At 40.5% G+C, this 22683-nt stretch overlaps 1 protein-coding gene across 4 annotated transcripts in view; it reads left to right on the forward strand.

Annotated features, from left to right (window-relative positions):
• Positions 1 to 22683, forward strand: part of UNC5C (unc-5 netrin receptor C) — a 360728-nt gene that overhangs the window by 245532 nt on the left and 92513 nt on the right. For all 4 annotated transcript variants that reach the window (XR_013224913.1, XR_013224914.1, XR_013224912.1 and 1 more), the window contains exon 4: positions 15434 to 15537. Coding sequence is in view for 1 of the 4 variants with exons in the window: in XM_077300836.1 (XP_077156951.1) it covers positions 15434 to 15537 (104 nt within the window). In the remaining 3 variants the exon portion in view is untranslated. The remainder of the gene's footprint in view (positions 1 to 15433; positions 15538 to 22683) is intronic.

The raw sequence follows: 22683 nt of genomic DNA on the forward strand, positions 1-22683 counted from the left end.
GCGTGTGTTTGTGGGGGGAGAGAGTTGAGTGAGTGAAGAGTGTGAAGTGTAAGAGAAATCCAAGTTATCATGGAAGCTATGCACCTTAGTGACAGGTGAGAAAAACAAGCCTGTGGGGAAAGCAGTAGCCTAAGTGGCAAGCGAGAAAGTAAGCCTGAAGTGGCTAGGTCTATTTGAAACATTTGAACATTTGAAAAAGAATGTCTGAAACCATTTCACAAATCTGGAATGGTCCCCATCCACCAAGCTGTCACACACTCCAGGCTGCAAGTTCAGGCTGGTGCCTTGGCACCATACCTACAGAAAGAGAAAAATGGTCAAACACTCTACATGGACTAAAGCTACTACTAGCAAGTCTACAAGATCTTCCTCATTTCCACCTCTGCTAGTCATTAATTATTTTGTCCTCATTCTTCTCTTAACACAACTTTTCCTCTGATCCTCGACCACTGTACTTCTCTTCTTGAAAAACACCTATGTTGTTTTGCTATGCCTTATATGTCTTATTTTTTCTCCGTTCAAGGCCTCATGTCTGTACTCAAGTAATATTAGTAAAAGATCATAGAAAAAATCTTTCTGGTGTGTTTCCAATTCTGTCAAATAATTGGAAGGGTTTGGGGGGAGCGCCTTGATATCAAATCTACTACAGCTTCAAAAATACTTTTTAAAGGAAGCAATCTCTATTGCTTAATAATTTGCTGCCTCTGGACTTAATTTAGAGGATTAAAAAAAAAAGTTATATTGTTTGAAAGGACCTTTTCTTCAGGATTTTGTTTTAAGGAACTGTAGTATAAATAGTGTTCTCATACCTACCGCTGTGTGCTGTTAAGATGAATGTGTTGGTGAGAAGTGGAGAAGACTGATTGATTCAATCCCCTTTCATGAAGAAAGCATTTATACAAAAAAGGAATTTAAAAGCAAAAACATAAAAAAAGAACAATTACACATTCATTACTGACCAAATTCAGCTGACCTTTTCCTTCTAGGTTCGGCACTTGGATGTTATTTCTGAAGTTCATTTTCACATCCCTTTATTTATAATCCCGACAATGTTGTAAAGACATGGTTTGAGAATCACCAAAAGATTATATTGAAGTATATTAAAAGGAATAAAGCAAAGCCGATGAGATAAATTTATTCTGAAGGATAATGTCCTGAATTCCTTGCTTCCTGCAAAAAAAAAAAGGGTGATAGAGTAATAAAAGGACTTTTCAACTTTGTTTGTCATTTGCTATTCAGTGTGCTGGGGAGAACATTCAATATTCCTTTGACACTGCTCTATTTTACATATTAGATAGGACTCTCAAGGGCAGCAGGATTACAGTCACCTGTCTCTCCTGTCTTTCCTCAAATAAAACCAGGAAGCGCTAAATAACTTGTTGGTTCCAAACTACCAATATTTTCCAAGAATGAAGTACATTTATTGATGGTGAAATATGCACTGAGAACTTCCACTTTGAAAGGGGGGATTAGAATAAAGTACAGAACCAGGACAATTATTATCAGATTTTTATATAGGTCAGATTGCCAACTCTGGACTGGGAAATTTTTGAATATTTATGTGTGGATGGGGATGGCAGAATTAAAGGAGAGGAGGAACTAATGGAGTACATTGCCATCGGATCTACCCTCCAAGGCAGCCAGCTCCTGATCTCTGTGATCTGGAGATCAAGTTGTACTTCTGGGAGAAATTCAGACCCCACCTGGAAGTTGGCAACCTTATATATATACAGAGTACTCCATGCAAGAGCATATATGTTGATCCCTCCATGCACTAGAATAACAGTGCTCGGTATAAAAATACCTTATGGAAACTTACTCCATGGAGGACAGAGGCAAGCTGGCCATCAGGACATGAGTTAGGCAGTGGTTGCCTTTCATACCATCATTTTAACCTAGAAGCAGCAGAAAGGCGACTTTCTGGTTGTAGTGAAAAGGCAAGGTTAATTAATGCAGCTGGTAATTGCAGTGGCTACAGGAATATCTTCTCTAACAATAAACAAAAATCTGCAGTAGAGCACAGAATATATTTTAAGTTCCATTCTGATCAACAGTCAGGATTGATAGAAAGTGTGTACAACAGGTGAACATTGAATTTCCACAGATGGCGTATGACCATAAGAGATAAGTCATGTGTGCTCATAAAGCTCCACTACATGGTAAGGTGCTTCCTTTTTTCACTCTTTGGAATTTTAATATCTTCAGCACTTACAGTTTCATTTTGATTTCCCAGCGAAACTACAAGTGGCCAAATTGTGGCTCATAAACTCCTCTCTACTTAATGTGGGCCTCTCAGTCTGAACAAGGTGGTAGGGTACAAAAAAAGGGGGGGGGGGAACAAAGCTCAGAGTATGCTGGGTGCAATTATGGCTGTACTTGTCCTTTTCATTGCTTTCCAGAATGGAAGTTGGGTAAAAGATCTGCTACAAATGGTTTCTTGCAACTCTACTTGGATTCTGGTATAGTTCATCCCCAGTCTTTTTCTATTTAATTTTTTTTAAATGGAACTGTAAGCATTTTTTATCCTACATTTCTTCCAAGCAACAAAAAGAAGCATACATTTTTCTCCCATCCCTATTTTATCTATACAGCAACCCCTTTAGGTAAGTTAGGCTCAGAGACTGGCTGGCCTAGGTCAATCACTGAGTTTTTGTGGCAGCACAGAAATCTGAATCTAGATTTCTGAAATCCCGAGGTAATTATGTAGCTACTACACTGGCTCTCAAAGGAAGAAGAAGAATAGCAAGCTAGAGAATGGAATGAGACAAGTGGATTGACTGAAGGAGTGGAGGGGGAGTATAAGGCTGTGACCAGAAATAAGTGATGGAGAGGAGGGAGTGGCACAGGTAGGTGGGAAGTGACTGAGATATCTATAAGAGACAAAATGAAGAAAACAATGGATGATGTGAGGAAATGGCCTGTGTCTTACTGCTGTCGACCATAATGGGCACTAAAAAATAATCCCGACAGGAGGCTTCTGACATTTTAAGGACATTTTTTAAAAATTCAGATTAATTTTTCATTATTTTTGGATATGCAAAGTGGGTCAGCCATCAACTGACATGCATATATGTGTTATCTCAGATACATACATTCCTGCTTGCTAAAGGAATCTGCCCTGTGCATCTTCAGGAAATGGACTCTACCCAATGAAAGTATATCATGGAATAAAAGTGTTTTCGTTTTTAATGTACCGTAAGACTTCTATTTGTTTTCACTTCTGTAGACTAACTTGGCTAGCCTTCTGGAATTCATTAACAGACTTTGGAATACTGTGTTCAGTTCTAGTTACCACTTGTATGAAAGGATGACATACAGTTGGAAGAGGTAAAGAAAAGGGCAGCCAAAATTATTGAAGGTACTTTTACTTTAGGGGGGAAATGTGATTAAAGGGAAGGACATAATTTGTGTTTATAAAATTATGCATGGCATGGAGAATGTGGATATTTTTTTTTCGCTTTTCATAATGAAACTGTGCATAAATTCAAAAAAAGACAAATGGAAGAACTTCACAGAAGACATAATTTACCTATACAGTTCATGACACAAGATTAATGAATGTTCCTGCCTTTAGAGAGCCAGTTTGGTGTAGGACTTAAGAGCTAGAGTCTCTAATCTGGAGAACTAGATTTGATTTCCCAGCTGACTGGGTGACTTTGGGCCAGTAACAGTTCTCAGAGGTCTTTCAGCTTCACCTACCTCACAGAGTGTTTATTGTGGGGAGAGGAAGGATAGGTGATTGTAAACTGCTTTGAGACTCCCTTTGAGTTGTAAAAAATGGGGTACAAAAATGTTCTTCTCTTAGTTGTTTTAAAAGTTAATTAGACAAATCCATAAAGGATAGCTCTGTCATTGACCATTAGTCTTTCCCTAAATGGAGGTAAATGGAGTCTCCATGTATAGAAGCAACATAATTCCGCATACCATTCCCTCTTGGGTAAAAATCAGGGGAGTCTGTTATCTTCACATCTCTGTGGGCTTCCTAGAAATGGTGCTAGAAGGACCCTTAGTTTGATTCAAAAGGGATCTTCTAATAAAATTATTACTTATTAGGATAGGATGGAAATCATGAGTACAGTGAGACTATAAAAAGAGCCTGCTGGATCAGACCAGTGGTCCATCTAATCAAGAGTACCATCTTACACTGGGGCCAACCAGTGGTGGAAGATCAAAACCAGAATCTCCCCCTGATATTGTCTCCTGCAAAAGGAAATGTGTAGAATTAATTCAAATAATTAAGATACTAATATACATCAGTCACCCTGCCCTAATAGAATAATGTCAGGACACTTGGACTCTAACGCAAATCTTACTGTACATTACTAAGGGTTCTAATAATATTACCCCTGTGGGTTTTAAACTTCAAAGAGATGAATCTCAGGGTTCACTATCCAAGATTCACTGCCCACTGGATTACCAGGGACAACAAATTCAGGTTAAAGCAATAATCTTACAGGAAATAAATTCTGGGAAGAGGAAATGTGTTATTTTAACTTTACAAGACAATTCTATGCAGAATAATTCCAGTATAATCCAATCGAATTGAGTTGCATAAGGAGCCAGAGAGGGTTCTGGCAACCAGACATAAACAAGATCATTCCTAAACAGCAAGATCATAAGCAGGATACTGCTTACATTATCTGAAGGACAGTTTTCTCCCATACGTTCCTGCCCAGGAACAAAAATTCCACAGAGAGGTCCTCTTAATTGTCCCTTCAACAAAAGAATCTTGTCTAGTGGATACAGGAGAGAGGGCCATTTTCAGTAGCAGCCCAATGATTTGGGAACAATCTTCTCAGGAAGGTGCATCTGGCCACCTCACTCATGATGTTTGATGATGTTAGTCATTCAGTCATGTTAGACCCTTGCCAATCCTATATCTCAGTTGTCCCCATGTCTTCCAATATTGCACCACTTCTTTTAGTTGTATAGTGCTCTGGCCAGTGTCCATTTTGATTGTATCTAACCACCATGTTCTTTGTCAACCTGGTTTCCTTTTACCACTGACCAGTCCTAGCATAATTGCTTTCTCTATTGAGTTGGATCGCATGATATGGCCAAAGTAAGTGAGCCGGAGTTTTGTGATTTCGCCTTCCAGTGATCTTTAGGAGGCAGTTACAGACAGTTTTATTCATGACAGCTTTTGATTAGTTCTTCTGCCTAGTGGCAATTTAAAATTATTGATTTACATAGTGGTTTTTATGTATATTATTATATTTTTTATTATTTACATTACAAGTTACCTTGAGTTAGGTAGAAAGATAGTCAATACTTTAAATTAAATAAATTCTGGGCTTGGATCTTGCTAGCACAATAGCTTTATGTCTTTTGAAAGCAGTTAATTTTAGGTGGGTATTTTATTGTTTGGATTGTTGTTGTGACCCGCTGCGCGCTGGTTTCTGAGAGCAGCGGGCTATAAATCCAATAAATAAATAAGTAAAATAACAAACAGTAGACTATTTCAGGCTGTTTCTGCTGCAGAGCCCAGGCCCTCCTTTCAGAGAGGAACAGTACAACAAAAAGAACATGGGATTGCCACTGAAAATGTTCCACTGACTATGTTATCTTTATGACATATGATTCATTACCTGTCAAGATTGGGTCCCTGAGTCTGCGATAGAGAAAGAAGTCCCTCTATAAACCTCAGCACATCTTGGGGTTGGTATTTCAGGACACTTTAACAACTGATTTTGAAGACATTTTTTTCTTGGAACCTACTGAATCCAAGATGTAGTTCCAGGACTCCAGGAATGATACTGTGGGGAACCCATTCTTAGATAATAGAGTACTTGGCTAATAGAATGGTGCTTCTCAAGTTCTGCTCCAGAAGACTGAATTCAGACTTAGGTGCTTCCAGGATCATGGCCCACAGTGATGTACCATCAAGGGAAGACCTGTCAGGACTACTATAAAATGCCGCAATCGCTGTAATTTGTACAATATCTGTTCTGCTGAGGTCTCTGTTACTTTTATGTTTCAAGAATCACATGTTTAAATCACAGGTTACATTTTCTTATTGCATGGGTCCCTGTTTGACTCACGTGTCCAATGTTTGTTTGACTCAGTGAGCTCCAATGTTGACAAGCATGGGACTTTGTCACTGAGATTGAATCTCATACCTGAAGTAGTATGATAGATACATGAATATGTCTCCTATATTAAGTGAAAACTGACATCTCTCTGAATCAGATGTTAAATTAAGAATTCTGGTTATCCTGGGGCCTTGATGTAGGTCTTTGCTGTAGATGTTTATCACTTGGTTACCAAATTCTAACATAAGTATGGTTTTGCTGTGCATCCATATAGATGTTGAAGCATCTTTCCCCACTTGTACAATTCATTGCATCTAGGGAAATCATTCTAAGTCTAAACAGCCCATTTAGTAGTTGTTATTATGTAAACTTTTATTCTGCCTTCTCTTGCCAGACATACAAATATCATCCAAAATCATATTAAATCACTGCACGTATTAGGTAAGATAAGCAATTTATTAAGAATACCTTCTCTTATTCCAAGGCATATCTGTGCTTCAGCCTCTGCAGAGATTAATTCTTTCTGGCTTGTTTCTCCTTCTGACTTTGGCACGTGTGAAAGTTTCTGATCAATAGTGCAAATAGGAAATTTGTGTTTAGTCGTTATCAAATGTTTGTGCATGCATTGTCCGAGTCAACATGCTTGTAGATGAAGAAACCCGTACAACACAATACAAAGATCTGAAGTAATGAGAATTGACAAGTGTTCTAAAGAAAACATCAAGGATACCTGACAAAGAAGCTAGAACAGATTCACAGATTCATGGTCCTATCAGACGATACAGAGATGAGAATAATCCTTCCACAAGGCTATAGGAGAGACATGACAAAAATGATAATGGTTAATAAAATTGTGCACGAGGTAGAATCATAGAATCATAGAATCATAGAGCTGGAAGGGGCCATACAGGCCATCTAGTCCAACCCCCTGCTCAACGCAGGATCAGCCCTAAGCATCCAAGAAAAGTGTGTATCCAACCTTTGCTTGAAGGTGGAGAAAGTGGATAGAAGGAGCTTTATCTGCCTAACCCACAATACTAGTACTCGAGGTACCCAATGAAATTGTTCAGGCCAGACAAAAGGGAATACTGCTTTACTCAACAAGTAATTAAACTGTGGAATGCATTGCCAGAGGAGGAAGTGATGGTTACAATCATAGATAGCTTTAAAATAGAATTAGGCAGAATCGTTCATTTTATTTGTTTCTTTGTTTATAATTACATTTATAGTCCGCCTTCATTTCTTGGACTCAAGGCGAGTTACATAACAATACCCAATAAAACGCACAATTTTTAAAAAACCACAGATCAGAAGAAGAGTTGGTTCTTATATGCCGCTTTTCTCTACCTGAAGGAGTCTCAAAGCGGCTTACAATCTCCTTCATTTTCCTCTCCCCACAACAGACATCCAGTGAGGTTGAGAGAGACCTGATATTACTGCTCGGTCAGACAAGCCCAAGGTCACCCAGCTGGTTGTATGTGGAGGAGGAGCGGGCAATCAAACCCGGCTCACCAGATTAGAAGTCTGCACTCCTAACCACTACACCGACAAAGGTCCCTAGCCATGGTGACTGAAAGGAACCCCCATATATAAATACAGAGGCATACAAAGGTAGCTAACCAAGGCGACAGCAGGGAATCTGTGCCCTGGCCCCTAAGGCCACTTTGTTTGGCCCTACAGGGTAATTATTTGGCTGCTGTGTGAAGCAATACATGGACCATTGTTCTGATCCAGCAGGATGTTCTGACATTCATAGCTGGGAATTTATTAGACTCTAGGGCTGATCTAGGCTGTTATTCCTCTTTGTCTTTTGGAGGCCTTTGCCAGGAGTTTGAAAGTGAGGTAAGGTGACTTTAAACCCCACCATTTCCCTATGTTCTATGGCAAGCTTTCTCAACCAGGGTTTCATGAAATCCTGGGGTTTCTTGATGGTCCTGGAAGTGTTTCCCAAATGGGTGGTAATTAATTAATTTTAATATATATATTTTTTTTAATTTTAAAACATTTATCGAGTGATATGACCATATATGGTCATGTCGACCTACCCACCTCTCCCACAGTGGCCAATGATGGGCCTGGAAGGGGTGGGAAGGGGAAGGGCACTGGGTAAGCATGTCCACAGCTCTGCTTCCCAACCATACTCTGCATGATCGCACCACTTCTGGGGTTTCTCAAAGCCTGACGAATGTTTCAGGGGTTTCTTAATGGTAAAAAAAGTTGAGAAAGGCTGTTCTGTGGCATCACATAGTGCTAGATGACTAGCTGTAACCCTGGCTGTCCAAGACAAACCATTCCTTGACTGAAAAACTAGGTCATAGGTAACCGTATAAATAAAACTTCAAAATAGTACCTTTGCACTATCTTGGCATCTTGACTTTTTAAATGTTCATGTAAATGAATGTGTGCAGACCTCTATTAAGAGACCCTTAGAGACATCAACGTTATTCTGTTGAAATCATGTGTGGAAAGCAGTACTTATTAAACAGCACCCGTTCGCATTAAATCAAAGTTGCAAGTCAGAAAGGAATGCATATAAAAGCCCTTTTTGTTTCCATAGACTCTTGCTATGTTTGTTTTAGAGGGAAAGTCCTAGCTAGAATTACTGAGAAGAGCATATGAGAGAAATAAGGAGTCTTTAAGGTCTACCAAGGGCAGAAATCCATCTTTTTCTGACAGTAATGCTCCATTGTTCTGTATGTTGCTGGTTTACATTTAATTCCTTGCTGGCAAGTGTCCGTTTTTCATGCCTATTCATTAGTCACCCTTGCATTAACACTGCCTTGAAGGCATCTCACCTGCCTCTTATCACATTTCACAGAAAATGATAAAGGATATCCCTTAAGTTTTACCCACCACTCACTTCCATCATAGTAAAACCTCAGGATGAGATTAAGTGGCCATTTGCTGCAAAAGGAATTCCTTATGGGCTACGCATTTGAACAGGAAGTGTTTTTGGAAAGTGGGTTAAAAATGGCACAGAAATGAATCCTGAACCCACAGACTGTGTTGGATTCAAGAAAAAAAAAGTGTAAGGAAATACTCTAAAATAAAAAGGAGATGTCATTGCTCAGTAGCAGTTAACATCATTTTATTTCTTAAGGTTATGGGGTTATCTGTTATCTACGGCATCCAGAAAAAAAACCCATTGAGACTCCTTGTCCTTTGAGGTTGACTATACAGAGCTAAAAAGAGCATTCATCCAACTCAGAAAAAAGACAGATTTTAAAAAATATATGACACATATAGGGCCAAAAACAATACAAACATATTTGGGCACCCAAACTCTTCTATGTTACTTGAATTTCATGCTGTTTTGAATGTATTAAATTCAATAAATTCTCTTTCAGGTTTTATTATGCTATTCTGTGCACATACTAAAAAAAATACTTGATAACTTCCTTAAGAATATTCTGTTGAATTAATCATTCACCCTCTGACGTTCTGGAGTTTGAAGTTGGGGGAACAGTTTTTCAGATCAATATATAAGTTTTATTTATTTGAGCAAAGTTTGAATCCAGTGACACCTTTAAAGGCAATAAAGTTGAATTCTGGGTATTGGCTTTTGTGTGTGTGCGTACTTCAAAGAAGTATGACATACTTCAAAGAAGTGTGCATGCACATGAAAGCTTATACACAAAGTTAAACTTTGCTGGTCCTAAAGGTGCCATTGGATTCAAATTTTGTTATGTTGTTTCAGACCAACACAGGTACCCACTGAAGTGTCTGCAGGTTTGATAGGCACAGACCACTCAGTTCTTCGCAAACAAACAGCTCTTTTATTCAATCTGACTCCAACTCCAAACTCAGAACAACAAACATAGGCACACGTGAACTTATATACACCTTGGGTTGCCCGCCAAAGAACCTATTTGATCTTTAATGGGTGCATTTCATTGGTCCATTTTAAAAGTCTTGATTGGCTACAATCATGAAGACTTCAAGCCTTCATTTGCATACAGTCTGCTGTCATAGAATGCCCACATACATAACACCCACCTGAATCTATTTTGTTTGTCCTGCTGTTGAAGGAGAATTAAACCTCGCTGTTACTTGGGGGATTTCAGCTACATGAAAATGGAATTCACAGGAACTAGCTGTGACCTTGCCACCTGTAGCTCTGTACTCTTAGATGTGTGGTTTGCTTATAGTTTACTAATACTTTAGGGGCTCACATGCCTGCTTTTTGTAGCTGTACATCCAGTGCCAAAATGGGGTTTTACTTCTTCCATTACACTGTTATCTGAACATAACAAGCATGTTTTTCTTGGATCCATAAAACACTGGGGAGGTTACATGTGAGTATGGTAGCCCATGAGCAGGCTCTGAAGAAACAAACACATAAACTGTTTTGTGAAGAGGTCCATAGGCCTGCAAGGAGAGAACTGTAGCACTTGCAACTCTACAATATTTTTAGATGCATACAACTGCACTCCATACAGTGATAATTGTAGCCCACTGGAGACAGGAATGGCAATTTTGAGGGAAGACATGGAACTCCAGAAAGAACATTTAGGAATTCCAAGTAGCCATGTTTATCCAAAGAAAAACCTCGCAACAAAACCACCAAAATGACACAAAAGAGTGAACAAGCTGTCAAACGAGCTCATCCACTTGGATGTCCCCCCCCCCCAAAAAAAAGTGGACAGAAAACAAGTTGGATCGGGTGCCCATTTGTGAAAAGGGAGGGTTCTCCTTTGACCATCAATAAAAATAAGCTGGGGATAATTGGAACTTACCAGGTGCCCTCTGGCAACCAGTGGAGGCAGGAGAGACTTACCAAATGGTGGAGTCCCTTGCCTGTAATGCACTATTACCAGCGAGGCACTGATGTCACTTTTTGTGTGCACAAGAAGGGATACCAGATCATCCCCCAGCAAAATGCTGATGTCACTACCAGGAGTCTTCTGATGTCCCCCAAATTTTGGTGCCATTCCCCCCTCCCACTGTCCTGCTGAGGATGGGAGAATCTGCATCCCCAACTGGAACTGGAAACCCTATGGAACTTGTGGACGAAAGCTGTGTGGGGCAATGGCTGTAGTATGGAGAACTGAGCAAAATATATGCCTTGTTTTAGGCTACCAACTTGATACCGTTTGTGTGCTCCCTTGGGAGCCAACATAGGAAATGCAGGCTGGTGCACAGGGCTGAGCTCAAATTAGGCACCCTTGACTATGTGAAAGGAAACAGTGAGAATGACAGCCTCCTTGTGGGTGTCAAAAAAATGACCAGAGCTTAATCAAATAACTCTATTAACTCTCTAAATAGATATTTCCTGTACATAAACTGATTATGTGCCATCTCTCATTTACCTGTGCTTTCTGCACTCTTTACATTCCCAAAGTTAATTAGGGGAGATTTCTCCTTACGTTAATGCATTTTCTTGGCTTGGCCATCACTGCCTGAGTAAACAGTCTGTGTTGCTAAACTGGTTATCTGTCTGGATCACAAAGGATATATAATCTAGCTGAGTACAGCTCTAAATACACAAAAGGAGGTACCTGACAGAATGTAAGCACTCGCTGCCTTGCAAACACACAATTATGTCTGTATGTGGGGAGGGGGCATTATTTACTTGATAGTCTCTAATGGCTGCACTGAGGACATTCCAGTCCATTATGTCAGGGTCTGTAGCTAAGAGTACTGTCAGTGGACCAAGTAGGATGTAACAATAATAATAACAATAATAAATGTGTATACCACCCCTCTCCATATAGGCTCTGGGGAGTTCACAACAATAAAAATTATTCAATACAATTATCAGTTACAATTATAAGAATTATAGTAAAATACAACACAATATCATTTGAAAGTGGAGGTGGAGGGAAGATGATGGACTGCCCTGGTCTCAGCCAGAGGCCTGGTGGAAGAAGGGGGTCTTCATTTACTTCTCAACATTTTGAGGAAGGTCATGGTGGATGCCAAGTTTTATTTGTGAAAAGGCTCAGAAAAGCATCACAGTTAAGAGCCAATAGTATACAATTTGAGTGCCCTTCATCCAGGGTTGTAAGTGATGGAATTATTTAAAATAATAATTTGGCTGGGTGTGAGCTAGTGGATGCTGCAAAGTCCTCCTTCTTCATGGTTTTCACTGCCATCAAATAGGCCTTCATAAGCATCCTGTAAGACAGTGGTTCTCAACCTGGAGGTCGGGACCCCTTTGGGGGTCTAACAGCCCTTTCACAGGGGTCACGGCAGGGCAAGCAGCTTGGCCAGGGGGCGCCATCCACACAACAGCCTTGAGCGGTAGATCAAGATAGAGCATCCGTCTGTCTGGAACAGCGGAAAAGAGCGAGATGGGCATGGTGGGACAAGAGGCAGAGCTGAATTGAGAAACCCCAGGGGAAAAAAACAATTTATCTACAGTCATGAACAATGGATCTTCATGCCATTGGTCAGTTTTGGTTTACTTTCTGTGAAAGAACACTTGCATAATTTCATGGTTAGGGGTCACCACATCATGAGGAAGTGTATTAAAGGGTTGTGGCATTAGGAAGGTTGAAGAGCACTGCTGTAAGATGTTATTGATGCCCTGATGCCTTCCTCCGGACCTGCTCTAGCTGGCTCAGCTCTCACGTCTTCTCATGTAGCTCCCAGTATACCAAGGGGTCAGCTTGAGGTGGAGGTGCAACCTCATTGATGGCAGTTGATAATCATTGTTGCCAATGTTAGCTCATCAACTAAATAATTGGAGGGCATCAAGTCCCACAGAGCATTCAGGAAACTAGTTGAATGCATAAATCTCTATGGGTGGGCAAAAATATGCCTGCTGCCTATACAGTAGGGAGGTGGTGTATGGAGCTAGGCCTTCAGGACCATGGCGCTCCTATTTACAACCATCAGAGCAACCTCTACCCCCATACCATTTCAGTCTCAGGAATAGCTGTAGTTGATTATCTCTCAGCTATTTATTGTTATGGTTGCCCTGACCTGGATAGTCCAGGTATGCCTGATCTCCACAAGCCTCAAAAGCTAAGCAGGATCAACCTTAGTTACTATTTGGATGGCAGACCTCCAGGGAAAACCAAGGTCATGACATGGAGGCATGCAATGGCAACTCACCTCCAAACATCTCTTGCACATCTGCCAGATAATCCTGCCATCACAAGATCTCCTGGCTACACTGTACCCAGCCATACAATAAATAAATAATAATTGCTCTAGTTGTATCCTATTGTAAACTTATACATTTCTCCCTGGCAGTCCATTTGCATTCAAGAGCATAGGGTTTTTTCATGGACCTCTTTTGCACTTGAATTCAAATCCACATACCACTTAACAAATAAAAACCACCGAAACCAGCACTGATATCGGTATCTCTATATTAAAGGTAAAGGTAAAGGTATCCCCTGTGCAAGCACCAAGTCATGTCTGACCCTTGGGGTGACGCCCTCTAGCGTTTTCATGGCAGACTCAATACGGGGTGGTTTGCCAGTGCCTTCCCCAGTCATTACCATTTACCCCCCAGCAAGCTGGGTACTCATTTTACCGAGCTCAGAAGGATGGAAAGCTGAGTCAACCTTGAGCCAGCTGCTGGGACCGAACTCCCAGCCTCATGGTCAGACGGCTTCAGACAGCATGTCGTTTCCTTTACCACTTTACCACTTTACCACTCTGCGCCACAAGAGGCTCTTCATCTCTATATTACGATTGCTGTAATTAAAGACTTAATTCCAGATTTCAGCACCATGAAGTTAATCAAATATTTTGGTGTGAAATGTGAAAGTGACTTGATAGTTTTTAGCACCTTATGGTTTATTTAAAGAAAATCTAAAAATAAATGTGTAAAGCAAGATGTACGTGAACATAGTAACTCCACTGCAAATACAAGTGGATAGCAAATTTTATTTTCAAAAAAATGTTGGCCATGTTTAGGCAAATGAAGCACACAAAGAGTGAACAACTCTAAATTCTACTAATACTAGTATTACAAGTAGAGTTGTGACTATAGAACAATAGTAGTAACAGTAGTGTGATGTAGTAGTAGTAGTAATTAGGGTTGCCAACTCTAGTTTGGGAAATTCCTAGATATTTGGAGGGACATGGATCCTGTAGAAGGCAAGGTTTGGGAAGGAGAAGGACAGGAAAGGGGAAATGCCATAGAGTTCACCCTCCAAAGCAGCCATTTTCTCCAGGGGAACAGATCTCTTCTATCTGGAGATCAGATGTCATTCAAGGAAATATCCAGGTACCACCTGTAATAAAGCATAAAGCAACCCTGTAATAAAGCAAAGAGAACCAAAACCTCTCAGGGTCTTTGTGGAATCACTCTGCTAGATTATGATCTTGGACTTGATACACATCTTATAGTTTAAACTTCCTATGATGTAATTTTAATTCCGCAGAAAACAAAATTGCATAAAGAACCTAAACAAATATTGTACTCTCCTTCAGTCTTCCCGTGGCTTGCCATTGAGCTAATCTAATTGCAAGTAACCCTTGGGTCACCTATTTGCTAACAGTGGTATGTAACCATCAACCTGCACTCAGCACATTATGGGTTTATGCCAATAAAGCAAGATGGCCTTGCGCCATCACAGCAGATGATCCAAGAAGCACTATCAGTGACTCTTTAGTCTGCTAAGAAGTATTTCTAGTTATGTTACCAATATAAATTTGATCAACAGACATTCAGAGCTGTTGTCTTGGAAAATAAGGTGAAATGTCCATACAAATCTTGTTATCTAACAGTATAAAAGCCAGTTCCAGATCCAAGTACCCCCCCCAAAAAAATCAGAAACCAGTTATGTAGACAGCCAAAAGGGCCATTTTCCCAATTGTTAGTTTAACCCTTAGCATCTTCCTTTCAAGTCAATGGCTCCTTTGCTTCTATGAAGTTCATTACTTGTACATAGAAATGAAATCAAAGCTTGCCTACCACAACTGACACTGCTAGGACAAGGACCCCCATCTTCCTGATGAGGATGCAGGAAAATCATGACACCGCCCTCCCATTACGTGCTTCAATTATGAGCAGTGGTGGCAGAAAAAAAACCTTGTGATGTTGGCACCATGCCACTTGGAGGAGGGGGACAACATGTTACTGCTGTGAAAAAAAGATAAAGCTGACATAGGGTGGCTCTAGGAATCACTGCAAACTCTATGTTTTTAGCACAAAGTTTCTGGCAATTCCTAGAACTACCTGTGCGTTCCCCCAGAAATTATGTGATGCTGCTGCTAGAATATATCTATGAGTCTATCCCCACTCATATTCCTTATGCCAGTTCCTGGCAACTCTAGGCTAGATCAACTCTCAGGGACAGGGGCCCGAAAGGGATGTATGGCTAGAAGTTTTGCAGAACCAAGGCAGCTCTCTTTCCAAACCCCTGTCAGTATACATAAAGGGATTTTTCAAGTTCTATAGTACAGCTATCATTAAACACTTCTGGTCTTTTCCGCTTCAGATCTACGAAAGACTTTTGAGCAGGAGCCCCTGGGGAAGGAGGTGTCCTTGGAACAGGAAGTCCTCCTCCAGTGCCGTCCACCTGAAGGTATCCCAGTGGCTGAGGTGAGTGGGGGAGGGGAGGGGGGTGTTTGACACAGTTATCCTAACTGAAGTCTAATCTGTGGCTAATGGTGCAGTGAATTAGGCAATGGCATGATAAATGGGAGGTAATGGAGATCTAACTGCCTGCTGCTGGTAGAATAGATTGATTGGGAACTGATTAATGACTTCAGAGTCAATTAGAACGGCCCCGCTAGGCAGAGCTACAGGCAGTTTAGTTTCATTCTTTTGCTCCCTTGGCAAGAGATGAAAACTCAGCAATATTCTAACTGTTATCACTAAGGCAAACACTGGGTGGAATTTATGGATGCAGGGCTGGGATCCATCCCAAACACCACCACCCTCTTTTCCAGCATATTGTCATTGAGGCAATCAGCTTTCACATACAATATTGAAACTTTTTTTAAAAGCCTGGATGTTGTGTTACTGCTATGACTGCATATAGTGAAACATTCATGCCTCATGGTTGCAAGAGTGTGCATGCTGTGATCTGATAAGAAGCAGGAACAAAGGGAAAAAATATAATCCATCTTTTAATCTTCTTTCCCTGTTTTACTTAATAGCAATTAAAAACACATGGAAGAGGACTTTGCTATCTATCTTTTGAAAGTGACCTTGCTACAGTTAGGGAAAACAATATATATAGGGTGAGGAACCCATCTGTGCAAGAAGCAATAGCCCAGTACAGTGGTTGTACTGCTATGATTATGATTATGATTATGATTATGATTATGATTATGATTATGATTATGATTATGATTATGATTATGATTATGATTATGATTATGATTATGATTAAATTTTTAGACCGCCATTCTCCGAATAGGTCTCAGGGCGGTTTACAACATAAAACTGTTAAAACACAATAAAATCCCCACAAAACCCCAAGTTACATCATACATTGCTAGAGGCGAAGTCCTTTTAAATTGAAATTGAAAAGTCTTTTTGCTGCTCTATTTTTATGAAGAAAGATTGGAGAGCAAACCCAGTGGGTCACCAATTCACTGTGTATATATTGGTTAGCTTTCTGTTACCGTTTTGAACCAAGTTGGCTTCCTAAGCAGCTTACAAATCAAATCCCTAACAATATTTAGTTCAAATTATGATAAAAGTTATTGCCATTGAAACAAATCAAATAACTCTGAATGACTAATGTGTCAGCAGAGATTTTGGAGAGAAGATCTTTCCTAGGGTTATCAGCTCCTGGAGATTTGGGGGATGAAGTGTGGTGAAGTCAGGGTTTGGGGAGGGGAGGGCCTTCAGTGCCATAGAACAGTGGTCCCCAACGCGCGGGCCGCGGCTCCCTCTCCCTGCCCCCCCACAGTAAAAAACTTCCAAGGCCGCAAGCTTGCGGCCCGGGAAGCTTTTTATTGCGGGAGGGGGGGAGAGGGAATCAGGGCCGCGCCCACGCATTGCAGATGCACGGCTGAAATCGCGCATGCGCGGCACTTTCGCGCATGCGCAAAAGTGCCATGCATGTGAGATTTCAGCCGCGCATGTGTGCACGCGTGGCCCGGCCACACCCACGCAATGCGCGGGCGCAGCTGCACATGCATGGCATGCGAGGGCGGGCAGTTGCCCTGCCGGTCCCCAGCCTCAAAAAGGTTGGGGACCACTGCCATAGAGTCCACCTTCCAAAGGGGCCGTTTTCTATTGCCTAGAGCTCAGACGCAATCCCAGAAGATCTTCAGGTACCACCTGGAGGCTGGCAGCCCTAATTTTGCCTATTCAGGACAGACAAGATTCTTCAGTGGCTGAATCACTGGAAGATGATTAGAAGCATGAGGGCATGCCTAGCAAAATCATTTTCAAACACTATCCTAATGTTGTTTTTATTCTTACAATATGTTGCTAAACAGCAACTTCTAATCTAAATCATTCTCAAAATCTCAGACTTGGTTCAGTCTACTGACAGTGTTTTGACATTCAACTCACAAGGGAAGCAGTAGTATTGTGTGTGTACCGAACACACAGCACTGCAGCCAAAACAAAGCAAAGTTGCATCCACCTTGATTTGAACAGGAGAATGATATGCAGAGCAGAAAATTCCCAGCCGGAGTTCACCTCTTTAAACATTTTTCATCTCAATGGAAGAGTTAAGCACATTCTTAACTTAGTGAGCGTAATGCTTCTAGTGAACACGTAATTCTAACAGGAGTTATTTGGATGGATTGTGCCCTGATTCCAAGACAAAGAACAAGCTTTTCTATAAAAACTGGTCTGTACTACACAGGTAAAATTGAAGTTAGTGGGGCTTGAATTGGTAGATTGGTTGCTGCCCACAACTGTCTTTGAAGTTCTGCTATTGCTGCAAATTCTGCAAATTACATGCACAGTGGGTTGCTACATAGCTATAAAATTTGTATCAGTTGAAGAATCCCTCAGTGGTTGGGAAGTTTCAGAATGCTGATTAGTAGAGAACTCAATTGTTAATTATACTAATTCCTCCCTGCATTAGGATGCTTTCTCTTTCATTTTTCTTTCTCCCCTATGCAAGAAATTATTTTCAGTTTCCAAAAAGCCATTTAGCGTATAATTAATATGATAGTTGTTGTGATGGACCCCTACACACTTCCCCACTCCAAAATGAAATATTCCCTCGCAGTCCGGATAGCCCTTGTAGCATGGTTTCTTCATTGTTAAAAAAAATTAAGCCTAAGGTCCCACCCCTGCCACTGACAGATATTTTGACTTTACTAAGCCCAGGAACATTTTGGAAAGGTGAAAGAGCTCCTTTTCCTAAAACCTTGTCAGAACAGAAAACAAACAATTTTTGTTTTACAAAGAGGAATAGGGTAATTGGAATGAGGAAAATATTTTTCATAGAAATCAGTTGTTTTACTGCTTTAAGTTGTTTGTTACAGGCTTTTGAGATGTTCATAGACTTTTCTTTTAGATGTTAAGTTTTTTTTAAACTAAGAGGTTCTGTTACTGTGTTTGTCCAAAAATACAACTGTTTTCCATTTTTTATCTTTTTTTCCACTGAACACCCCTAGCTTCTAGAAGGTGAGCACCTTTGACTAGTGCCACCATTTTCTCCCATCCTAGACATATCAGTAACCAATTTACTACTAAGGGGTCTGAAGCTGTTTCTCACACACAAATGTGAGCAAATCCTTACACCTCGTTTCCTCTTTTTAACTGGGCAGAGATCCTCCTACTCTCCTTCAAAGAATTCGCCTTCCAATTTGGCCTGAATTGGGAGTATAACCTTACTGCCCACATTCCCATTACCAAATATCTGCCCCCTTTGTTCAGTCACTGTGTGCATTAGCTTTCAGTAAATACTCAATTCTCTAAAGTTTCTCCTCAGAGTAGATGGTCAGCTAAGGATTTGCCAGACTCCTCTCTGAATCAGAATCTCTCTATGGCACAGATGACACAGCTAGCATATTAACTCTCTCTCAGCTGTTGCTGGCCAATTAGAACACTCAGAGAGTCTCTGGCTCTCACTGCCTAGTGAAGATTTTTAACCCTTCAATTACTGTTACCTCAGCACTTGGAACCTTATTTTTATAGTGTGGTCCATCACACTTGTCATTAGCCTTTTGATGTCTGATTTCTGAGACCAAAGTTTGGAACAAATCACAGTTTCCGTGAAACTGTCCACAAACAACAGGAGAAAAAATAATTAATAGACGTTCTTAATAAATCTTTGTTATTTTTCTTTCTTTGCTGTCTTATTTCCTTGGGGAAGAATCATAATCTAATCTAAAAATAAGGTGGCTTTTAGTGAATTCGTGTTTTGGTTTTTTTAACAGTCATGGTATTAATCAGTTAGAAATCAACTTATTTTCTTCTGAACATCCTAACAACCAGCTGTTGCACAGTGACAAGAGTATTTGCAATGGGGCATGTCATGCTGCAGATGTATGGTGGTACTTAGGGACTTCATTACCTTTGCTAGGAGCTGAGATTAGTCATGACTAGCAGATTGTAAGTGTGCGTGTTATGAGCATAGCAAACATCTGCATGTCGCTGGGTCTTAACAGCTAGTGTAGAAAACCTTCACAGAGAGACCCATCATGAGTTGCAGCTCTCACTTTTGATCCTGCCAAGAGATTTGGGATGTTACAGAATTTCATGAATGTGCCATGTTAATTAAACAAATCTGGGTTTCTCCGTGCTTTAGACAAACTGCATTAGTTTCCTGAGAACGTTCCCCTATCACTGCATATAAGTGATATAAAATCAGTGTATGGCATGTAAATGGGATAAAGCTACAGCTAGAGGAACAAACTAATTAGTAATAGAGGGAACAAAAAAAGGTTGGAACAAAAGGAACACAGTGACAGAATGTGCAAATGGAAAAAAATAAGGAACATATCTGTAAAAATAAAAATTGTTTTATAATCGTTTGAGATTTCTTTGGAAGGAAAAATGGAAAATTAGAAACTTTGCAAAACTTGATTCTTTTCTTTGTTTAGCTAACTCAAGCACAAGCCAATTTTGTGTAGGGGTTAGAATATCGGACTAAGGGCTGGGAGATCCAGTTTTAACTCCATATTATGCCATGGAAAACTGCTGGGTAACCTTAGGCCAGTCACATACTCTGAGCATAACCTACGTCACAGGGTTGTTGTGAGACTAAAATGGAGGAGAGGAGGTTTATGTAAGCTGCTTTGGGTTCCCATTTGGGAGAAAAGCAGGATATAAATGAAATCAAATAAATACAATCCACGTGTAAGGCGGGACAGCTAGTGAAAAATGTATATTTTATAAGATAATAACTTTTATGGATCTATTTACAAGGCTGTCTTATTGACCAATTTAATTTAAACTTAATGTGCATCACTTAATTTCAGCGGTGGCTCATCTCAGGAAGTGATCGAGAAAGTGTCACCTTTCAATATATGCTGTAGCATTTAGTAATCCAGTTTTACTCCACATAGGGGTGATCCCTGCCAAAGGATTTCAGATTCCTTTGGAGATTCATCCTTCCTTAGAAATCTGGCACTGAGCTCCAGGAAGGATCATCCACAAGCCAGCCTGCTAATAACTGCCGTGTTCCAGACTGCGCAACATACTAATTCACTTTGTCAAGCAGGAAAGATTGATGACTGCAAGCTAATTGGCTGTGAAACCTATCTGTACTACTGTCAGAGCAGGCACCAATTAACATTTGGCAGGTCCAAGACTTATCTCTTGCAGTAGCTGTTCTGAAGAGTTCTGCTTAATGGTTTCATCCCCTCCCCACAATCCTTCTCATTCTTTTTCGGAGTCAGGAGGGAGATCAAATGCCCAGATTAGAGATTAGTCTAATAGAGCTTCTCTGTGGACTCCTTCCAACACTGTTAAAAGAACAAAGGGCCAAATACAAATGAGTATGAATACCTTAATGTGGTGAAGGGGGGGAGGGGAAAGGAAAAGATGAAAGATAACAGGGCGAGCTGAAGGATTACATGATTATTTTAATAATAATTTGGAGATGAATGTATTCTTTGTTCAGGACTTTACTTACATGTTTGAAAGGCCCTTATTGTGATGTATTAACGAAGGACAGTTGGAAGGAAGGAAAGCAATTAGGAGCGACTCCAGCATCCTAAGTCAGTCCCCAATAAAGGTAAAGGTAAAGGTATCCCCTGTGCAAGCACCGAGTCATGTCTGACCCTTGGGGTGACGCCCTCTAGCGTTTTCATGGCAGACTCAATACAGGGTGGTTTCCCAGTGCCTTCCCCGGTCATTACCGTTTACCCCCCAGCAAGCTGGGTACTCATTTTACCGACCTTGGAAGGATGGAAGGTTGAGTCAACCTTGAGCCGGCTGCTGGGATTGAACTCCCAGCCTCATGGGCAAAGCTTTCAGACGGCCGCCTTACCACTCTGCGCCACAAGAGGCTCTTTAACTTCCAGTTATTTGGGAGGATGATAAAAATGTAACTCATTCATTCCAGTATGGATAACTGAGGATTCTCTGCTAGAGAATTTCTCAACCTGGTGTAGGCAACCATATGCATAGCCTTCCAGGAAGTTTCCCATCTAGGTACTGCTCAGTTTGGTTAAGCTTCATCAAAGCTTTTTTGGTTTCTAGCCATACCATGGGGCAGCATATATGCGGGAAGCCTGGGTACAATTGGGTGAGTCACAAACTGAGCAGGACTCTTCCTCAGGGCTGTAAACCCGGAGTTTCAGTTTCTTTGGGGCAAAAAAGTACTTTTGAGTGTCTTACAGTTATAAAGACTAGCAAAAACAAAGCAAAATTAAGAGTGTTATTGACTCTAAAATACATTGTCAGTGCTGCTATAATTATATTTGTTCATTGACAATCGGACTCTTATTAGGTAGCCTCAGGTTTGAAGAGTTGTAATCTAAAGATACTTCATGTTGTGATATGAAAATTTCACTGGAAGGAGTCTTTTTTTTTAAACCATTTGATCAGGATGGATAAATGCACAGCAGCTATATCAGTGATTCTTACCTTTTAATTCACTACTGCCCACTGTGACGGACTGCAGTTTAAAAGCTCTTCAGTGTTGTATAAACATGTAATGGGCTGTGAAGGGCTAATGTTTCACAGAGCTAGAGAGCTTTGAGGGACAGGCTGTTCAAAGGGACTTGATTGGTTAGTGTCAGTTGAGCAGAAGGACAGGAGCTGACTGTTGAAGAGAATTCAATTTGAGTTTAGCCCTGACTGTAGAAAGTTTAACTCTGGTGAGGACAGTGAAGTTCTAACAGTTTCATACTGACTGAGGACTGGGAGGATTGTCAAGGAGAAGTGGGTGGACCAGTGAAAATCCCCATTTGGGGACAGATCTTTTCGTTAGAGAAATGATTTGCTGCCCAGTTGGAAGGGAGATAACTCTGAGAGTGGAGTGGGAAGGAATTTGGGGTGCCTGGTAGTGTATCTCTGCCTTCCAAAACGTGAAAAGTTATTTATATTCAAGACAGTATACTACAGTGTTTAGGAAACTTTAAAACAAAAGCCTCTCATTACAGAGATTCTTAGACTGTGTGAAAAATTTAAGATTCTCAGTTGCTGGAAATATGTGAGCTGTAGTTTGTGAAAATATTGTTATCTTAGAATTCTTATTAATTCACCTCTGACATTTTATCCTTGATTTTACCTGAGATTTCCCACTCCACGTTAAATAAATGTTTTGTTTATTTTTGAATGTTATAAAGCCTCTTGCGTGGTATTTCAGAAGTTTAA

This window comes from Paroedura picta, chromosome 10 (assembly GCF_049243985.1).
Source record: "Paroedura picta isolate Pp20150507F chromosome 10, Ppicta_v3.0, whole genome shotgun sequence".
Lineage (NCBI taxonomy): Eukaryota > Metazoa > Chordata > Lepidosauria > Squamata > Gekkonidae > Paroedura > Paroedura picta.